A 20147-nucleotide genomic window follows, 5' to 3' on the forward strand; every position below is an offset into this window, starting at 1 on the left:
CAAAGCCGACCATAGCAATATGTCCTCAGAGTGTCCCTATGTTGTCCTCATGCAGATGATAGCAGACTAGTGAAGAACTGGCCAACCACAGGAAGAGATGGAGATGAAAGAACCTCTTGCAGAATCCCCAGATACCTTAAGCCGAGGGGCTGGGCATGAGCTTAGGCTACAGGGGCAAAGTCTCAGTTCTCTTTAGGAAGCATCCTCTTTTGGTGCTCAGAGGAGGCACTGCTGTAGCTCAGAGGAAAAGGGCCAGTCCTGCCAGTTGTAGAAGGAAGGCAGCCCGCCACCTAGTTCAAGTGATTAACAGCAAAGGAAAACCAAATCCTCAGCATAAGTGATTAACAGCAAAGGAAAACCAAATCCAGTGGCAAAGCTCAGTCAGACTGTAATTTTTCTGACTTTTATGGAGGCATCTGCAGTTCTAATACGACAAAGAAAGGTGATAATTCCAGAACTTTCCATTTTCATCATTTGGGCTTGAAATATCTGAATGGAGATTCACAAGGCCTTATGAAGAACTCAGTTTATTTCTAATGCTAAACATACACAAATCCTTCGTTCCCAAGTCCCTAATAAGCAGACAGCAAAAAACAAAAACAAAACAAAAACAAATGGAAAGATTCAGTGGTTCAGAAGTAGACTGAACTGGATAAATCAGAGTAGATGTCATCCTCTGAAATAGACTTAACACATGATAGGGAAGAACTTTCAGACAGTCCAAGGTCTGTTTTCAGTTGTTTTCACAATGAAATGAGAACATTTCACGGTTGTTAAGATTGCTTTCAGATGAAAAGCTCAATTGATGAATTAATTTTAAAAAATGCAGTATTAAAATGAATAGCAGACTGTGTACTGTAGTTTTGCAGTCAAGCATAAGACAAGCTTAAGGTAAGACAGGTTTGGAAAATTGTGTTATAATTCAGAGAAAAAGACAGTTGGTGAGCAAATTAAGAGATACAGAGAACAGAGCTAGATGATCCAATATGCTTAGTGTAAAAATTCCAGAAAAACACAAAAGAGCAGACAGAAGAGAAAATACTATGTAAACTTAATGGAAAAATACTTAACCAAATATATAATGAAAAAGTATCAATTTTCAAGAATAAAGAAAACTTATACACATTCAGCACAAGTGAACACTGGTTACCTATAAAAGGAAAAAAGTTCAGATTTTCTGCTTTTTTTAAATACCAAAAGGCAGTGGAATATCATATATTGCTTGTTACACAGAATTCTTTACATGAGCCAAGATTTTTTGTATATAAAGGCAACAGCCTTCTTTTAGATAATTAAGTATTCAGTGTATAAAGACTCATATACTCTTCTGAAAGAAATTACTAGAATTAGGACTCTTTACCATAAGAAATAAATCCAAATAAAGATCTCACGAATGGTAAAGATGTGACGCAAAAGAAATGATGGTGAGCCATGAACCAGCAAGTGTCAGGATGGATGCCAAAATAAACGTAATTAATGTGTTTCTGAAACAATGCAATGATTTTGAAGTAAAAGTCTAAGTAATTAAAATAAACTAGAACGTATACCCATGTAAACTCTATTTTAAAAAGGATATGTTTTTCTATAAAAAAACTGGTGGAGATACACACGCAAAACACTAAAATGTATAGTTTGGGGGGATGGTGAGGCTGTAGATAATTTTTTTTTAACTTTTGCAAATGTATTTATACTTTTTTTTTTCCTGCTATGAGCATATACTGGCCTTGAAATAAAAAGATAAGCCAAACTACTTAAAAAAAAAAAAAGAAAAAGAAGACAAATATTTAATGGGAGCTTTTCTAGATTATCAGTTCTTTTATTAGTGATCTGAGAGTGATTAATGGGGGAGGTCCTAGAATATTTTTGGTAGCTGCACTTGTTATAGAGGATGGCTCAAGACTATAGGAAGACTAAGTGGATGTTGACAGAGCTGGTAATCATAAAAGGAGAGCCAATGGGAGAAGACTAAATGATTCACTTATTGTGGGTTTGAGTACTGAGCTGCTTGTGATGAGGCTCTGACTAATGGTAGTAGAGGCCACCTGCAGGAAATGTGGAGGACTGGGAAGTTGTGAATGCCACTTACCATGTTACTGTTGTTGTTGATGTTTATTTCACTTGAGGCCCTTTTCCAGGAAAGCCATCATCTGGCCTTGGTCCTGTTGAGTTGGCAGCTGTCATTGCTGGACCAGTCTGCTTCGTCTGCATCTCACTCATGTTGATGGTCTATATCTGCCATAACCGCACTGTCATTCACCATCGAGTGCCAAATGAAGAGGATCCTTCCTTAGATCGCCCTTTCATTTCAGAGGGTACTACGTTAAAAGATTTAATTTATGATATGACTACATCGGGTTCTGGATCAGGTAAAGTATTTGTTTTTTCTTTTTTCTAAGATGTCTTTTTAAAGTTAACTGTACTATTTATTTTATTACTTGGCAAAGCCAGTTGGCTTAGTTTGTTAGAACTTGGGATAGTATAAACACTACTTCAGCTTTGAACCTAATAAAGGTCTTTAAGCTAGGTCTGTATCTGACTGTGGCTAATTTAGTACAGACAAATTAGAACTGACTTACTTCAGCAGTATAAGTAAGTCACCTTCACATTTGTGTAAATTTCTAAGCTTTCTCACCTTCTTAGGGCTCCACGAGATAGAATAAGGATAGTTATTCTCCTATAGCTGAGGCTGAAGTTCAGAGATGTTCAAATGATCTGCAGCTACTCATTCTCTTCAGGATTGTTTAGCAGCTTTATTTTTGTATTTGAAAGCAGGCATGACAGAGAGTGTGTTTGGAATTGTGAAGGTTATTTGATTTTTTAACATGAAATTGCTGTCTTTAGCTCAGGCCTAGTTTTTTTTATTTAATGAATTTTTAGGCATTTTTCTTACTTTAGAAAAAAAAATCTTAATTAATTAATTATAATTAATATAGCTTTATGGATCCATGGCCCTTGTGATGTTTGCTTTTCTCAGTCCTGTTTGTTGAGTTTTGTGGGATCTGAAATAGATAGGCTGGCTAATTGCCCAAATCATTTCCTGAAGAGAATTTTGGCATAGCCATCAGTGCTTCGTGTTTTCATCGAAAGGGATTTATATATTTTTTTAACCATTTCTTGTACGTGCTTTGGAAGGGTACTAAGGGGAGAGAGTACCTATCCTCTACAATGTTGTAGTTTGACACTCCGCTGCGAGTCAGGAGGTCTAGATTCCAGTGCAACGTCATCACTGATAGGCTCTCTGATCTTGGTTAAACCATGTTTCCTCCTTGGGCTTCTGTTTCTTCTTCAGAAATATGGAATAGATACTGTTGGTAATAATACTTAAAGTGCTTTGTGAGGACTTTTAAATATACTATCCTTTAAAAAGTATAAATTAATTTCAAATAAGGGCTTGATTCATGGATAAAAATATACAGAAATAAAATGAAAAATTTCACCAATTTTATAATCATATGATTAAAGGAGTATTAAAGCAGAGATCGTGATTGGGGGAAGAATATTACTGTGAAACACAAAATCACATCTGATACAGAAAGTTCACATAATTAAAAATGTCTTTTTATTTTAAGGGAATGAAGGTATATTGGTGTATATATATGTATTTTGTTCATTAAGCATGAAGAAACTGATTTCATGACCTAAAGCTGTCTTCTGTAGAATTTGGCCATATGTATATTCAGTAAGTGAGTTCTGTCCATGACTGCTAGGATACATACAGGCTTACACTGGAGCGAGGTCTCTTAAGGCAGCCTTAAGGGACCCTTGAGACCAGTGTGAGGAGGGAGGCAGTGAGAGGCTGGATTAAGACAGAGGAGCCTTCGCACTGAAGATGTGACAGTCTTTGGGTAGGAGTGGCGCAGGAGTGGGGAGAGGTTGTTCTAGGGCTTCCCTCGGGTTTCCCTTTGATTCCAAGTTGGTTCAGAGGGTTCCCAAAGAAGATCTGGCTCATTCTAAAAGTTACTCTGGACCAAAAAACTATGACAAGGACCACAGTCACAGGAGATTGGGGTGGCAATAGATCATTTGGAATTAATCCCTTGGACCTTTTCTCTTGTTGCCAAACTTACATCCAGGGAAATCACAGCAACTCATGCCATCTGGCACAGTAATGTGTATCAGACCTCGAGAGAGCATGCCTACCTAAAGGATGGAAAGATATTGCTGTCTGGATGGCAGTTGATTTCTGAATAAGAAAATATTTATTTAAGATACAAACATGACTTAAAGAACAGAATTATTCGTTTTTCATTTTCTCTATTTCTTGATCCATCAGGGACCCACACTGAAAACCTCTATTCCCTCCTTTTATGCCTCCTTTTACCCTACAAAAACTTGTCTGGTTTTCTGTGACTTTTGGCAGTTAGCTGATGTCTCATGCCTGAGTTATTTCATCTTTAAAATGAAAGTAACGAACCCCGCACTGTGTACGTCACTGGATTGTTGGGAGGTTCAAATAAAACGAGATGTTTATGTGAAAGCACTTAAGCACTTGGTAGATTGTAAAGTTCTAACCAAATGACAGGTGTTACTCTTACTGAAAAGATATTCGGGGGAAAAAATCTGACATACAGTATGAATTTGCTGCATTGCTCAAAACAGCGTAGTTTAAGGCCGCCTTCCCTATCATAGTTTATTCTGTGCTGAATGGGCTCCAGATGTATCCAGACAGAAGCTATCATCTATTGAATGACAGCAGAAAATGCCATTGCTTTTCCTTTTATTTATTTTAAATCCTTAATGCGACTTCATGCATGGGACTCACAAGTCAAACGTCTTTATATAGTATCCTTTTTAGTTCTTTCACTTATTGTGGAGAAGGTAGAACTAAACATTTTATGTTACGAATTCAAATGGAAAGGCCCTCTCTCTTTCAGAGACTACTTTTAACTTAGGAACTGTGGGAAGACAAGGGAGAGCAGGGGTCTGGCAGCTAGCTCTAAACTTAAAGCTAACCTTATCCCAGCTGCGTTAATTTGAATCACAATTTGCTCACATGCCTGTATTTCAGCTGTATTAGGTTAAGTGTGTGTGAACATGCACATGTGTGTCAGTGTTTGCGAGTATGAGTCTCTTAGGCCAATGTTCATTATATCTTGTTCATGCTTATGATCTCTTCAATGTATGCATGTTGTTCAGGTCTTACTTCTGTTGTCCACTGCATGTGAAGGTGCTTGAACCGTGTTTCCCTGTTGAAGCTTTCAAGCAGTTCTAAAAGGTACAGGAGTAAAGCAGAGAATATAGAGATTCAAACTAGGCCTGTTTCTTTTTTCTTTAGGAGAAAATTACTACTTGTAAAAAAAAGCTCAGATATTCATGTGGGTTATGGTAACCACATATAGATAATATGATAAATGCAGATTTGGCTTTTAATTTTAGTTCTGCATCTAGAATCCTGTGATGATGGGGGAAACAAAAACTTCCCTTGTCCTCTGATAGCCTTTCTTGACCATACCATATACATGAACCCTGAACGTGTCAGTCATTTTCAGACTTCCCATTGGCAATTCCCCTTTCTTCTTTATTCCCTGCCTTTCTAATTTCCGGATCAGCCTCCTGAGATTAACTCTTAAGTATTCTTTAAATCTTTAAGTACATGGTGTGGCCCTGTTCAAAGGCTTTAAGAAAATTTAGTAAATTAGTGTATACACTAGACAATATAATTAGGAATTGATCATTCATAATACAAAAGGGCTCCTGATTTAAATAAGGATTTTTCACTGATTCATTTTTAACCAGCACTCTCCTTATAAAAACAGTTGTTTATAATTATTAGGCTGTTAACTACTTTACAGGAAGTGGGGAAGATAGAGCAAGGGGAGGAAAGGACCTTTTGAGAAACTTAAAGGTGAAAAGAGGCAACTTAAAAGTAAAGATTTAGCATTTGGATTTATAAGCATTTAACATCAGGGAACCAAAGAGAGCAGATCATTTCATTTACTTCCATTGGGTTAATTTGATTTAGCAAGCAACTCTGAATGTAGATTATAAATGACACAAATTTATGTATTAGACTGTATAAATAAAACAGTGTAGAACATGATGTACACTGATATTTTAATTGTTAGCATCAGTATAATTTAAGATGACAGTTTTTAGTCCATGAGGATATGTTATTAAGTGAACTGGAGTAGTCCCAGATATAGTGTTACTTAAATTTTGTAGGTAGTTAGTAAATCTTTTTTTGTAAATGAAATAAGTATGGAAATATTTAAAAATATGTATTTTAGAGTAAGGCAAGTTCATTTGGTGAAAAAACTACCAATGTCTCATCACCAAGCTAAGTTACTTGGCATCATTCTTTAGGATCCTAGTGTTGCCTGGGCAGCCAGTTCCTACCACGTAAATTGCTTGTCTTAAAATGGCTTCTGTGATACTTTCGACTAATTTATTAAAAGTTAGGCCAGAATTTACTTCTATGTTTTTTGTGTTTACATACTTTTCTCCTCCTCACCAGTAAAACTTACCAAATTCATCTGTCTAAAATAAGATTTAAAAATTATTTCTCTCCATTCATGGTCCCTTTTCAGAAATCTTTAGTGGCTCCTCTTTTACCTACATCTCTCATGGTCATCTTGAGCCTGGCATTCAGTACTCTTCAGCAGTCTGGGGCAGCTTCCCTTCTCTGCTGCTGCTTTACCATATACATTCTCTTTCTGTTTATCTAAGTTGGTTCCCTAACCATGCATCAGTTTCTTCTACATTTGCTTATATATTCCTCCTGCCTAAACACCTGACCTTCTCTTCTTTGGTCTCTCCCTTCTGTCAAGGACAGTCTAAGATTAGCTTATCTTTTAAAGCCTACCTTGACTCTCTAGGCAGGAGTTTCTGGGTTCTTTTATTATATTTATTATTTTCCTTTCATCATGAATTATTGTTTTTGCAAATGTATTCTGTATCTCCTCAGTGAGATCGTAAGTTCCTTAAAGGTAGAGCTTAAAGAGTTAAACCTTTCTGGGTCATTCTTTTAAGGCACGTTATTGTGGTGTTAGAAACATGTACTGTGGTTGATTGTGTTGAATACGATTTCTTTTATCTTTAGGTTTACCGTTGCTTGTTCAGAGAACAATTGCAAGAACTATTGTGTTACAAGAAAGTATTGGCAAAGGTCGATTTGGAGAAGTTTGGCGAGGAAAATGGAGAGGCGAAGAAGTCGCTGTTAAAATATTCTCCTCTAGAGAAGAACGTTCATGGTTCCGTGAGGCAGAGATCTATCAGACTGTGATGTTACGTCATGAAAACATCTTGGGATTTATAGCAGCAGATAATAAAGGTCAGTAACATCTGCTTCTCTTTTAACAAAATGCTTCCCACAAACAAAACTACTCAACTTTGTCATATTTGACGAGAAATAGATGTTTGTCATATAAATTAGTCACATAGAATATATTAGAAGCCTTTAGAAACAGGATCTTCTTAAAACATTTTCTTGACTCTTGACAACATGTTCCTGAACCTCTAATTGTTTTATAAAATGTAAAGAGCTATTAGAAGAAGCTGTGTGCTTTTGTTAGTTTGGTTCTGGGAAGTTACTGAGTGTAGTCACAGTATAGAGAAGAATTTGTAAACACTAGTTGCCCAGGACTTTGAGATAGGATAGCGCTCAGATATGTTTCCTTTTAATCTCTTCCTGACCGTTAGGGCATTCTAATATTACCTAATGACCTTACTTACAGGGAGCGTAAAAGTAACTTCTCAGTGTATTCTCTGTCTAAATTGCTAGGGGCTAAATAGATTAATCTTTTAAGTAAACTCACTTAAATAGGGAAATGGTTTCTTGAAAACCACCTTGCCCTTGGTAACCACGTGGACACACTCTTGCCTGTGGTACACAGGTGCTCGAGGCCAGATAAGATGCTGAAGGAAGTGAGGAAGCCATGTCAGTGGAGAGTCAGGACGAGTGGTGACTGTGAGCAGTGACTTCAGACTGTACTTCATTTACTTTCTTGGCTTCAGTTACCGTAGTGCTCACAACCCGACCTTAATAGCTTCTGTCAGAGGCTTGTATTATAACTCAACTCTCGTCATACCTCCAAATCAAATGTATTTCCCAGCTTTCCTGTTTTTTAAAAAATGCTATCATTATCTTTTTTTAAGGGCCAGAACTGTAGTCATCATTTTACTTTTCTCCCTTCCCATTTTCTTCAACAGTATTTATTTCTTCATAATAGTAGTAGTGTTTAAGCTCAGTTGGTATTCATGGGTGATTTTGATTTTTCTTTTTGTTTCTCTGTATTTTCAAATGTATTTACAAGCATTTATTACTTTAAAAAAAAAAACTTTTATTTATAGAAAATTTCCAGTATATAGAAAGCAGAGAATATGATGAACCTCCATCACCCAGTTTCAATAATTATCAAGTCACTGTCAGTCATGTTTGATCTCTGATTCTACCTATTCTGCCCCATCTGAATTATTTGAAGCTAATCCCAGAACACATCTTTTCATCCATAAACATTTCAGTTTTTATTTTTAGACCATGAGGAATCTTTTTTTGTGAAATATAACCATACCATTTTTTAAAAAAAGTCATCAAATATCTAGTCAGTTTCACATTTCTGCAGTTGTCTCCTATTTCCTTTTTTTTTTTTTTTTTAAAGAATTGGTTATTCACTTTAGGACCCATGTCATTTGGTTGATACTTATCTTAAATCCCTTAAAATCACTAGGTTCCCCTTTGTCTTTTTTCTTCTTGCACTTTCTTTGCTGAAGAAACTGGATTGTTTGTCCTGTAGGACTTAATTAAATTATTCTAGGTTTGCTAACTGAATTCATACAGTATCTCTGAACTTGCTCCTTGTATAATTTGAAAACTGATAGATAGAATTAGAGACAATCTGGTTGTTTCACTGATTTCCTAAAATATTATATATTTTGTACATATTGTATACATTCTGTTGCATCACATCAGGAAGCATAGAAGTTTATCTCCTTTTTGTGACTTGGGGCAGTGATAGATATAGGCAGCCATTATCAATAGCTATTACCAATTCATTATTATTTAATTTAAGAAAAAAACAAATCAATAAAGCAGTGATCATTGTCTGACCAAGGCCTTAGTTTTCTTCTGCCTTTGACACCATTTAGCTTCTCCCCCAACCCTTAAAACTACTTTTATTATGCTCTGGGACTCTAGACTTTCTTAATAGTTGTCTTTATTTTCTGAAACTCTTCTTAATCATAGAAAGCTCTAATTCTTCAGATAGTAACTGCTCCCTTAAAGAACTTTCCCACATTTCTGGTTTCAAACTTTACGGTGACTTTAAATCTGCATTTTGAGGCTCAATCCTCACCAAGGCCCAGCAAGTTTTAGTCTTGTTCCAAGTTGTAAACAAGCTGTGCCCTGAACTCTTCCCATTCATTCACACAGCATGTAAGCTGGTGCTGTCATCTGGTGGTCACCATGGGAACTGGCAACCTGCTGGCTTTTCCTACTTCCTTTCTTCTTTGTCAGGGGTTAATGGACCTTGCCTGGAACCTAGCCCCTCGACCTCCATTCCCTTTTCCTTTATCTCTCTCCTCCTGATTTAGTGATTCCACCTCAGACAACCCCTTACATGTGCACAGCCTCAAATATATCCTTCCTTCTTGTCAGTTACCTTAGAAACTCTCCCATTCTTCCATCTGGCTGTGTTCCTATCATCTATGAGCCTTTCAGAATTCAGGCATGGTTAATAAATTAAGCATGCAGATAAAGCTAGTGATACACCTGTGTCAGGGAAAAAGAAAGGTACAAGTTTGAACAGAATCAGTTTAAAAAGTTTATGAAGAAACAAGTTTATAAAGAACTAGTGTCATGAATATCTAAATCCTTTTAAAAATACTCAAAAATCCCCTCTGGAATCTTTTGAAAAAAATCTCATTCCTTAATCTCTTCTAATCAGAGTTGCTTTCCTCCAAGTAGTAACTTTCAAAATATAGAAATTGTTTTATGTCAGTTTGAGTTTTTTCTTTTGTTGTAACTAATAGGGAAGGAAATAGCACATTTTAAGTTCTTACATGCCATGAGTTGTACTAAATGCTTAAAAAATCTATTATCCTATTTTTAAAATCTTAATAGTTTTGCAAAGTAAGATATTCTTGTTGTGTAAAAGAATAAACAAAGGCTCATTGGCTAAGAAACTCGTCTGAGGTCACGTAGTCAGTAATAGTCAGCCCCTGAATTCCAACCCAGAGCAGAATGACTCCAAGTGTACATCTTGTACTGAATTGTCCTGCCTCCTAGTATTGTTCAGACATTTTTAGCTTTCATGATTTGTGAAATATATGGTTTTCTAGTGACTTCTAGGTTAAATAGGCTTTTGTGGACCAGCCTCACTTAGAAGCCCAGTGAGAACCTTTGCCATGATTCTCATGGGAAATACATTCAAATTAAATTTCAGATTCATGTATCTGCTTACAAATGAACTTATGGAAAAGTCACCTTGTGTAAAACTGGATTCAGTCCCAGCTTTTTCTCCTCCTGACATTTCCAGTTCCTGTCTCAGCTTCCTCATGTGTCAGTGATACCACTATTTTTACATTTTTCTAAGCTGGAAACCTTGGAATCATAATCATCTTGTCTGGCTTTTTTATGAACTGTGTACACAGGCTGTCATTAAAGCTTGCATTTCTCATTTAAGCTCACTTTCAGTTTGTCCCATACTATTCCATTCCCACTGTGGCCACAGTAGATTCCAGATACTTATCATCTTCGCCTCCCCACTCCCTTGTTGTTTCTCTTCTTCCTTCCAGAACCACACATTGAACCCCTAACCTGAACCGGGCATTCTTCTAGGCACCAAACAGTCCCAGCTCTGCTGCTGTCTGTGTAGACGCAAGATCACCATCTTTGAACTGTGATTCCTTGTCTCTTGAATGGGATCAGTTATCCTTGCCATATCTCAAGAATAGGGGGCTTACTTTTAGGATATAAAGGATATACACATAAAAGTATAAGACAAACTGAAAATACAAGAAAATATGAAGGAAATATATACAAATTTAAGGTATCAACAAATTACAGTTGTGTGATTCAGGATTGAGTGTAAAAAGTAGTGGTAACTTGAATAAGTAAATCGTAAATGTTTGATAACCCATCTGAATAGTCATTCTACTTTGCAGACAATGGTACATGGACTCAGCTCTGGTTGGTGTCAGATTATCATGAGCATGGATCCCTTTTTGATTATTTGAACAGATACACAGTTACTGTGGAAGGAATGATAAAACTCGCTCTGTCCACAGCAAGTGGACTTGCCCATCTTCACATGGAAATTGTTGGTACCCAAGGTAACTCAAAGCAATCTTGTTATTTAAGCTTTAAATTCCCATGGATCTAATGTCTGTTCAGAAAATTTTTGCAAAAGTCAGCCTAACTGGAGATGTTTAAAATAAGTTTTTAGATGAGAATATTTTCTCTTTCTGTTGATAAGCTAAGGTGGAGTTAGGAATGTGGGAATTCATTTAGAGATTCTCTAGTCATTGTAACACTGGTATTTTTGTGAGTTCTTAAAAGTAGCATTTAGTCTTGTGATTTTTGAGGATCTTGGTTTTGGAATTCAATTTATGTGTAGTATCAAATGAAATGTGAAAATGCTTTGTAAACATCAATATGCTACGTAAATGTTATCTGGCCATCTAATAATTATATTTGATCCTAGGATAAAGAAACTGCATGAAACAATTTTACAGTTGAAAAATTGATACTAAGTTTTAGTTATGAAATTTTTATGCTGTGATTTTTGTGCCATATAAGGTAACAGATGCTAATACAGTCTCTCTGCTCTAATGATTATCCACTTGCTACCTAATGGCTCCCTGACTCCCCACTTTACTACACACATCACACATGCAATCTCAACTGGCCCCATTGTTGTACTTTTTATTGTTGATTATAACAGCTTTGAGTTGTAATTCACATACCATACAGTTCACTCACTTAAAGTGTACAATTCAGTGCTTTTTTTAGTATATTCAGAATTGTGCAACTATCACCACAGTTGATTTTAGAAAATTTTCATCACCTCAAAAAGAATTCTACCCATTAGCAGTCACTCCTCATTTCCCCCAAACTCTTTAGCCGTTGGCAACCTCTAATCTACTTTCCATCTCTAGATTTGCTCATTCTGGACATTTCATATAAATGGCATCATACAATATGTGGTCCTTTGTGACCAGCTTCTTTCTCTTGCTGTATTTTCAAGGTTTATCCATGTTGCAGCATTTATCAGTACTTCATTCCTTTTTATGGCTGAGTAATATTTTATTTATACCACATTTTGGATATTCGTATTCACCAGCTGATGGACATTCGGGTTGTTTCCATTTTGGGTTATTATGAATAATGCTGCTCTGAACAGTGATGTACGGTGTTTTCTGTGGACATGTGTTTCCAGTTCGGTTGGACATACACCTGGGAGTGGAATTACTGGATCAGACAGTAACTCTGTTGTGAAACTGCCAGACTTTTTTCAAAGTACCTGTAGTATTTCACATTCCCACCAGTGGTGTATAAGGGTTCCAGGTTTTCCACACTGTAGTACTTAAATAGCACTTTTGCTAGTGGTTAGTATTAGAGGTGCTGTGCATTTAATGAATGCATTCACTGGATAGGCAAAGGAAGTGATCTAGATTCTTGGTCCTTGGATTGGAATATCCGTGACTAGAGTTCCCATTAAAAAAATTCATAGGGTATCAACAAACTTATCTTTAACCACCACCCCCCCAGCATGCTATGAGAGTCTTTGAGTATTAGACTTATTTTTTGAATATCATCTTTTGGAGCATCTTGTTTTCTCTATTTTCTTTGAAGAAATGTAATTTCAGCAACTTTCTGTGTATTGATTCACTTAAGGTTGTTTAGTAATGGCCCAGGTATTGCAGGTGATGGGGGCTGAAATGCTTTGGCACTAGGATGGGAAGTAAGGCTTTTGAACCTAAAGGTGAGACTTGTGGATGGTATTACCCACTAAGCAACCATGTTTAACCTTTTTCTTCTTTAGGAAAACCAGCCATTGCTCATAGAGATTTGAAATCAAAGAATATCTTGGTAAAGAAGAATGGAACTTGCTGTATTGCGGACTTGGGACTGGCAGTAAGACATGATTCGGCCACTGATACAATTGATATTGCTCCAAACCACAGAGTGGGAACAAAAAGGTATACTATGGATACACAGTAATTAATATGTTCTGAAATCAGCTTCTTTTCCTTCTCATTGGTATATACATATCTTTTCTGAAACTCAACTTTGTACTTTGTTAGATGCCCTCAGGTAGAAGATCTCAAGGCTCTGAAGCCAGGGTTACCTGAGTTAAAAAGGTACCCGCTGATGAAAGGTGGCGCTTCCAGAAAATACTACTATGAGTTATGTTATTGTAATAGTAGCTACTGTTTCTAGGATATCTACTATGTGCCAGTCATTTTAATGGGTCTTTTATATATATTATCTCACTTAATGCTCACATCAAATGCTCCACTATAGTTAGCCCAACTGTTTTCATATTTTTATTTCCTGAACATATGCCTTTCTCTCTTAGAACTTTTGCATATTCTGTAGCCTAGAGCATACTTTCCCCTCCTGTTTCCCTTTGTGAGTCCTAATCAGTAACCTTAGTAAAGTTTTTGAAACCTCAGAACCCTACAGTGTGGCATCAGTAGGACTGGTATTCATTTTTGTCTCTTATTTTGTACCCTGGAATATAGTCCTGTCCTTCTTTTTATCCAGTTTTAGTGAGAAGACTTCTGGAGTAAAATATATAGTACATGACAAAGGAGGTGGTGTACATCAAGACACTTGGGATAGTCAGTTGATACATGTATGTCCTTCATTGGAAACGAAGATCATAAGGCAGACAGCATGAAATTGCTGTTTTAGCTTTTCATAGGATTTAGTTGACATCATTAATTTGCAAACCAATGCAGATCTTTAATATTATTCTTGGGTCTAGTATGATCTCAGTTATGTGATACTGTCTGTATTGTCTGTGTATAAAGAGATGTCTGAAAAGATGTTCATCAAAATGTCAACACCACAAAAGTGTGGTGGTAATGGAATGCTTTTCTACTTTGTACTGTATGTACTTTGAGAAAGTTTCTATAAGAAGTAGTAGTCATTTTTAAAAACAGCAGAACCATGCTGAAACAGGGAAAAGGTCTAAGTTAATATTGATTTCACTACATCCCCCCTCCCACCTCAGGAGTAAAAGAAAATTTATCTAACAGTTTAAAAGTAATGTGGTCACTATTCCATAAAATAAAATGCTGACTTCTTTTTTAGGTATATGGCCCCTGAAGTTCTTGATGATTCCATAAATATGAAACACTTTGAATCCTTCAAACGTGCTGACATCTATGCAATGGGCTTAGTATTCTGGGAAATAGCTCGACGATGTTCCGTTGGTGGTAAATTTCTCCCTCCTCCCCCCAAATTTTGTCATGAACAAAAGTTGTTCAAGAATTGCCTTTTTTGTTGAATGAAATTATACACAGTTAACAACTGAAATTTATGTTCAGCCAGTGATCACTGAAGAGTACCAGGGAGCATAAAAGAGATAAAACCTATAGTGGGGAAAACATGACATGTTGTATCCTTTTTCTGTTTCCACTTGAATCTTGGGAAACATCAGAAACCAAATACTTAGATATTTAGAATGGATGATGGCTTGAGAGGCCAACCAGGGAGCTATTTCTAGCATGTACCTGGGTCAAACTGATTTTTTTCCCTCAGAAATTGTGGTTATTTTCTCCATCTTAGTAGCTGGAAATTACATATACAGAATATAATTACACTGCCATTACATTACTTTTTAAAGTAAGTTTGTTTTAGTTTAGTTTTTGATTGAGTACTTTCAGTGTTTACTTGAGAAATAGTCTTATCCTTGAGGACCCAGGCTCACCTGTAGAGTGCCTCAGGCTTTTGAGGCAGTGAGAGATGGATTATGTCTCTGCTTTGTAGCAAATAGTACAGGCTGCACTTCCAGCTTGCCTTGTGAGATTCACATCTTAGTGATAGTGTCTGTATCCCCGTTACCAGGTGAAGCTGTGCACTTGCAGAATAAAAGCTTTAATTTCTTGCTCTTTAGGGTTCTAGGAGAAAATGTCAGTCTGGTCATCACAGCTCACAGTTAACCATCATTAAAATAGCCTTTGCTGATCCCATGGTGATATTTAGTTTCAAGGTGTGGGCTCAGCACTGACTCAAGGAGCTGGGTTGTTGACGCCGATGTGGATGAGCCTAGAGCAGGCTGTAAGCCCTGCTCCACTCAGCCTCATGTAGTAATGGGATACTGTAACAGGACTCTCGGGGGTTCCTTTTTGATCTGGTCAAGAATATTCTGACATTATCTGAGTGAATCCTTCAAAACAGATTTTTTTTTTTTAACCAATGTAGGAATTCATGAAGATTACCAGCTGCCTTACTATGATCTTGTACCTTCTGATCCATCAGTTGAAGAAATGAGAAAAGTTGTTTGTGAACAGAAGTTAAGGCCAAATATTCCAAACAGATGGCAGAGCTGTGAAGTGAGTATTTATTTTGGATACTAACACAGTTTTCTAAACTGCTTCTGCTTAGTAGGTGGGAATTTGCTATTTTTCCTTACAGAAAATAGACATAAGAATTCCCATTCCTTTCTTTTTCATGTCTCTTAAACCAATGAGTAAAAACAGAACAGTTTGGTTTTCATGTTCAATTTAAGCACATTGTAAGTGGCGTGGAATGTTTTCAGTGACCATCAGTGTATCAGAACATTGAACCAAGGCTCCTTCATTTTTGCTTAAAGCTTCCCTTCAATCAGGGCCACCCAGAGTAGTGGGCTCAGTGCTGGATGGAATTAGGAGGCCTATATTCTAGATCAGCCTGGCTGCCATAGAGAGTCCGACTTTGGGCAAGATGTTACAGTTCTCTGGACTGTAATATACCTTTTTGTAAAATGAGGGATTTGAATGATGTGAAGATGGTTCAGATGATTTTACATCTTAATTCATCTCATTGCCCATATGACCATTCACCAGGAATTTGGGGAAAATGCTTTCCAGCAGAGTCTGAATTTCTCAACCCCAGCTCTGACAAAAAGTTTTTGAAATATTTTTGTAGTTGTACTTTTAAAGAATTCATAAGAAATTTTATTTAATCTATCCTTAATTGTTAGCTGTTACTATTATAATGTTGGTGAAGCAAAACATTTCCTTCCAGATTTGAAGTTATATATTTTAGGAAGAATAAAAAGCTGGTCACTGAAATAGTTGATTTTACATCTTAAAAAAATGTAGGACCCAAGTAGATGCCTTTGGCATCAAGAGAGCTCCTTGGCTACCTCTAGCAAAATCAACTATCCAAGCCCAGATAAAATGTATAGTATGCTCACAGAATTTGCATATTTATTAACAAATGGAATTGGGCTAGATTTTGTCTTTTAAAATTTTGATTTTGATTCCTTTGATACTATAAGTATAATAAACTGGAAGTATTCATGAACTCATGCAATAATTAGAGCAGATTATTATTAAACACATGGCTTTTTAAGCATGGAGGAAAGTTAGCGGTTAACATTAAGAACACATACGCAGTTTGGAATTACTGTCACAGCATGCTGAATTAATGTCATCGCTGTCATTTTTGTTTTTTTCTCCATTTGGTTAGTTTTCTACATACTTAACATTAACTTACTCTTCCACTTTTCTAGGGCTTTATAAATCTTTCAATAGTTGAAACCCATCAAGAATATGAAACTGGTAGAATACCTAAAGTGTCTTCAGAACCTTCTGACCTTTTCCAGTCTGGATTGGCTGTTCTCCAGGCCAGCTCTACAGCTCTCATCTTGGAACATCCCTCACCCTTCATCCTGGGGATTCCCTTTGCCTCTTATGGTGAATCCTTCCTGGACCCATGTCTTATTTTCCCCTTTCAGGTCTCTGCTCAGATGTTACCTTGTCAGTGAGACAGTGCTCCTCACCCTATGTAAAATAGCACTTTACTTCTTTGGCATATTTTATCTCCTTCCCAAATGATGTTTCTCCTTAGCACTTAGTGACAGTCCATGCATTTTGCTTATTAATTATATGCTTTAGCCCTCTAGAATGTCAGCTCTATGAGGGCATGGGTTTTTTCTCGTCACTGCTGTGTCCCTAACACCTGGGATGGTATCTAGAAGATTGTAGGTGCTCAGTTTGCTGTATGAATTTATGTATGTGCTGGGCCCTTCGTCATTTTTACCTGGAAACAAATGTTCATCTCTAAGAAATTTTCCTCAAATATCTCTTTGAGGTGTTCCCTTCCATATTCCTCTGTTGTTTTTCTTCAGCTGTTACGAATGTAGACGTTGTGAACAGGCCTTCTAATTTTCTTATCTTTTCCCTCCTATTTATCTGGGTTTTTTTCCCTCCATTTTTCTAGAAGAAGTATCAGCTTTTATCTTTTTTTTTTTTTTAATCAGGTTTATCTTCCAGTTCTTCTGTAACGTTTTTCCAAAACCAAACAAGAAACAAGAAACTACTGATGATAAACCCACTGTCAGTATTTTCTTTAATCTCTTTGATGATCTTAAGGATATATTGTTGATACTGTTTTCTCCCTATACGCTGTTTTCTCCAAGTTGCTTTTTTCTGGTGATGTCAGCCTGTCTGCAGTTCCCATTCCTGTCCTCAAGGCTTTGATCAGATACTCTTCATGTATGAGAGGGGTCCTGAGAGCTGATGGGAAACTCTGTGCACATGATGGAGCTTACTGTCATCGACTGTGATCGCAGGCTGATCAAACTGGGTTGCTTCCTTGGAGAATCACAGACGTCAGTCTCTTCTGGCCTCTCCTCTTGGGCTGAAGAGTCTTCTAGTCTGTCGCCTGAGGAGAATGTAAAATTGCTGGCCATGTGTTGGGAAGAATAGTTTAGTCTTAGCATTCAGCGTGTTGTCAGTATGGAACTTTGCCCTCATACTCCCCAGGACAGAAGTGTCTGTGACGCAAATCTCCTCTTCTGCTGGGTAGGGGTGGGGCAGTCACCCAGCTGTGTGCAGTTGGGGAGGGGCAGAAATCTAGGGTTCCAGCTCTTTTGGCTGATCCTGTTTTAGCCTGAACTTCACCCCAGGGCTACCTGATGTGGTTAATTCCTCAGTTTGGAGGGAGTTTTCATGTGAGTCAGGTTCCTTCTTTTCCTTGTACAGCTCTGTTAAGTCAGTCACCCTTTGCCCATCTGCTTTCCAGTTGCTGGCACCTGTACCCTATTGATGGGAACTTGGGTCATTTCTTTCCTTTTTTTTTAAATTTTAATTTTTTATTTATGTATTTATTTTACAATATCATTTTTTAAATGTAGTTGATGTACAATATTATGTTACAGGTATACTATATAGTGGCTTATAATTTTTAAAGGTTACACCCTATTTATAGTTATTATAAAATATTAGCTATATTCCCCATGTTGTACAATCCATCCTTGTAGCTTATTTTATACCTCCACCTCCATCTGGCCCCTTCCCCTTCCCTGTCTCCTCTGGTAACCACTAGTTCTTTCTCTGCATCTGTGAGTCTGTTTCTTTTCTGTTATACTCACTAGTTTGTTGTATTTTTTAAGATTCCACAAGTAAGTGATATCTTACAGTATTTGTCTTTGTCTGACTGACTCATTTCACTTAGCATAATGCCAAGTCCATCCATGCTGTACACCAGAAACTACTACAATCAACTGTACTTCAGTTAAAAAGCAGACAGCCAACCAACCCATTTAAAATATGGGCAGAACTGAACAGGTATTTTTCCAAAAAAGGAAATGCAGATGGCCAATAAGAACGTGAAAAGCTGCTCAGCATCACCAGTATCAGGGAAACACAAATCAAAACCATGAGACACCATCCCACATCTGTCAGAGTGGCCAGCATCAAAAAGAACACAAATAACAAGTGTCTGCAAGGATGTGGAGAAAAGGGAACCCCTGTGCACTACTGATGGGAATGCAAATTGGTGCAGCCACTATGGAAAACAGTATGGAGGTTTCTCAAAAACCCCAAAACAGAGCCACTCCTGGGAATATACCAGAGAAAAGCAAAAACATTAATTCAAAAAAATACATAAACCCTGCTATTAACAGCCCAACATTATTTATAGTGCCAAGATATGGAAGCACCCCAAGTGCACATCAACAGATGACTGGGTAAAGAAGATGTAGCATATATGTATGATGGAATACAACTCACCCATAAAAAAGGATATTTTGCCATTTGCAGCCCTTCATTCACTTTTTTTTTCACTTCGAGAACCAGAATTTTGTAACTGGCATAAACATTTTCAATGCATCAAAAACAACAGAACACCCAGAAATAAACTTAACCAAGGAGGTTACCTATACTCTGAAAACTAAAACACTGATGAAGGAAATTGAGGATGACACAAAAAAATTTAAAGATATCTTGTGCTCTTCGATTGGAAGAGTCAGCATTATCAAAATGGCCGTACTACCTAAAGCAATCCACAGATCCAATGCCCCCCCCATCAAAATACTCACATTTCTCACAGAACTAGAACAAACAATTCCAAAATTTATATGGAGCCATAAAAGACCCCCAGCTGCCAAAGCAATCTTTTGTAGGTCTTCCCCCCCCCCTTCTTTTTGTTCTCTTAGTCATTTGATGATTAGGGAAGTTCCTTTAACATTTGTTGTAAAGCTGATTTGGTGGTGCTGAACTCTTTTAGCTTTTGTTTATCTGTGAAGCTTTTCATTTCTGCATCAAGTCTGAATGAGAGCCTTGCTGGACAGAGTATCCTTGGTTGTTAAAGTTTTCCCCTTTCATCACTTTATATATATCATGCCACTCCCTTCTGGCCTGTAGAATTTCTGCTGAAAAATCAGCTGATAACCTTATGGGAATTCCGTTGTATGTTACTTGTTGCTTTTCTCTTGCTGATTTTAATACCTTCTCCGTATCCTTAATTTTTGTCAACTTGATGACTATAATGTGTTGTTCATTTCAGTGATTTCATTCTTCATCTCTGTTTGGGCATTCTTTATATTTTCTGGCTCTTTGCTAAAAACTTTACTCTTTGCATCTATATTCCTCTTAGGTTCTCTGAACATCTTTGCCATCATTATTTTAAACTCCTTGGATAAATTGCCTACCTCCTCATCACTTATTTCTTCTGGGGTTTTATCTTGTGCTTTGGCCTGGGAGATGTTCCT

General features: G+C 37.0%; 1 protein-coding gene across 2 annotated transcripts in view; it reads left to right on the top strand.

Annotated features, from left to right (window-relative positions):
* The window catches only part of TGFBR1 (transforming growth factor beta receptor 1), a 52779-nt gene that overhangs the window by 27429 nt on the left and 5203 nt on the right, over positions 1-20147 (top strand). Inside the window, exons 3-8 of one of the 2 annotated variants that reach the window (XM_032478067.1) lie at positions 2124-2366; positions 7040-7270; positions 11101-11268; positions 12981-13137; positions 14258-14382; positions 15371-15501. In XM_032478067.1, coding sequence (XP_032333958.1) covers positions 2124-2366; positions 7040-7270; positions 11101-11268; positions 12981-13137; positions 14258-14382; positions 15371-15501 — 1055 coding nt within the window. The remainder of the gene's footprint in view (positions 1-2123; positions 2367-7039; positions 7271-11100; positions 11269-12980; positions 13138-14257; positions 14383-15370; positions 15502-20147) is intronic. The other variant, XM_032478068.1, reaches the window with a different exon arrangement.

This window comes from Camelus ferus, chromosome 4 (assembly GCF_009834535.1).
Source record: "Camelus ferus isolate YT-003-E chromosome 4, BCGSAC_Cfer_1.0, whole genome shotgun sequence".
Lineage (NCBI taxonomy): Eukaryota > Metazoa > Chordata > Mammalia > Artiodactyla > Camelidae > Camelus > Camelus ferus.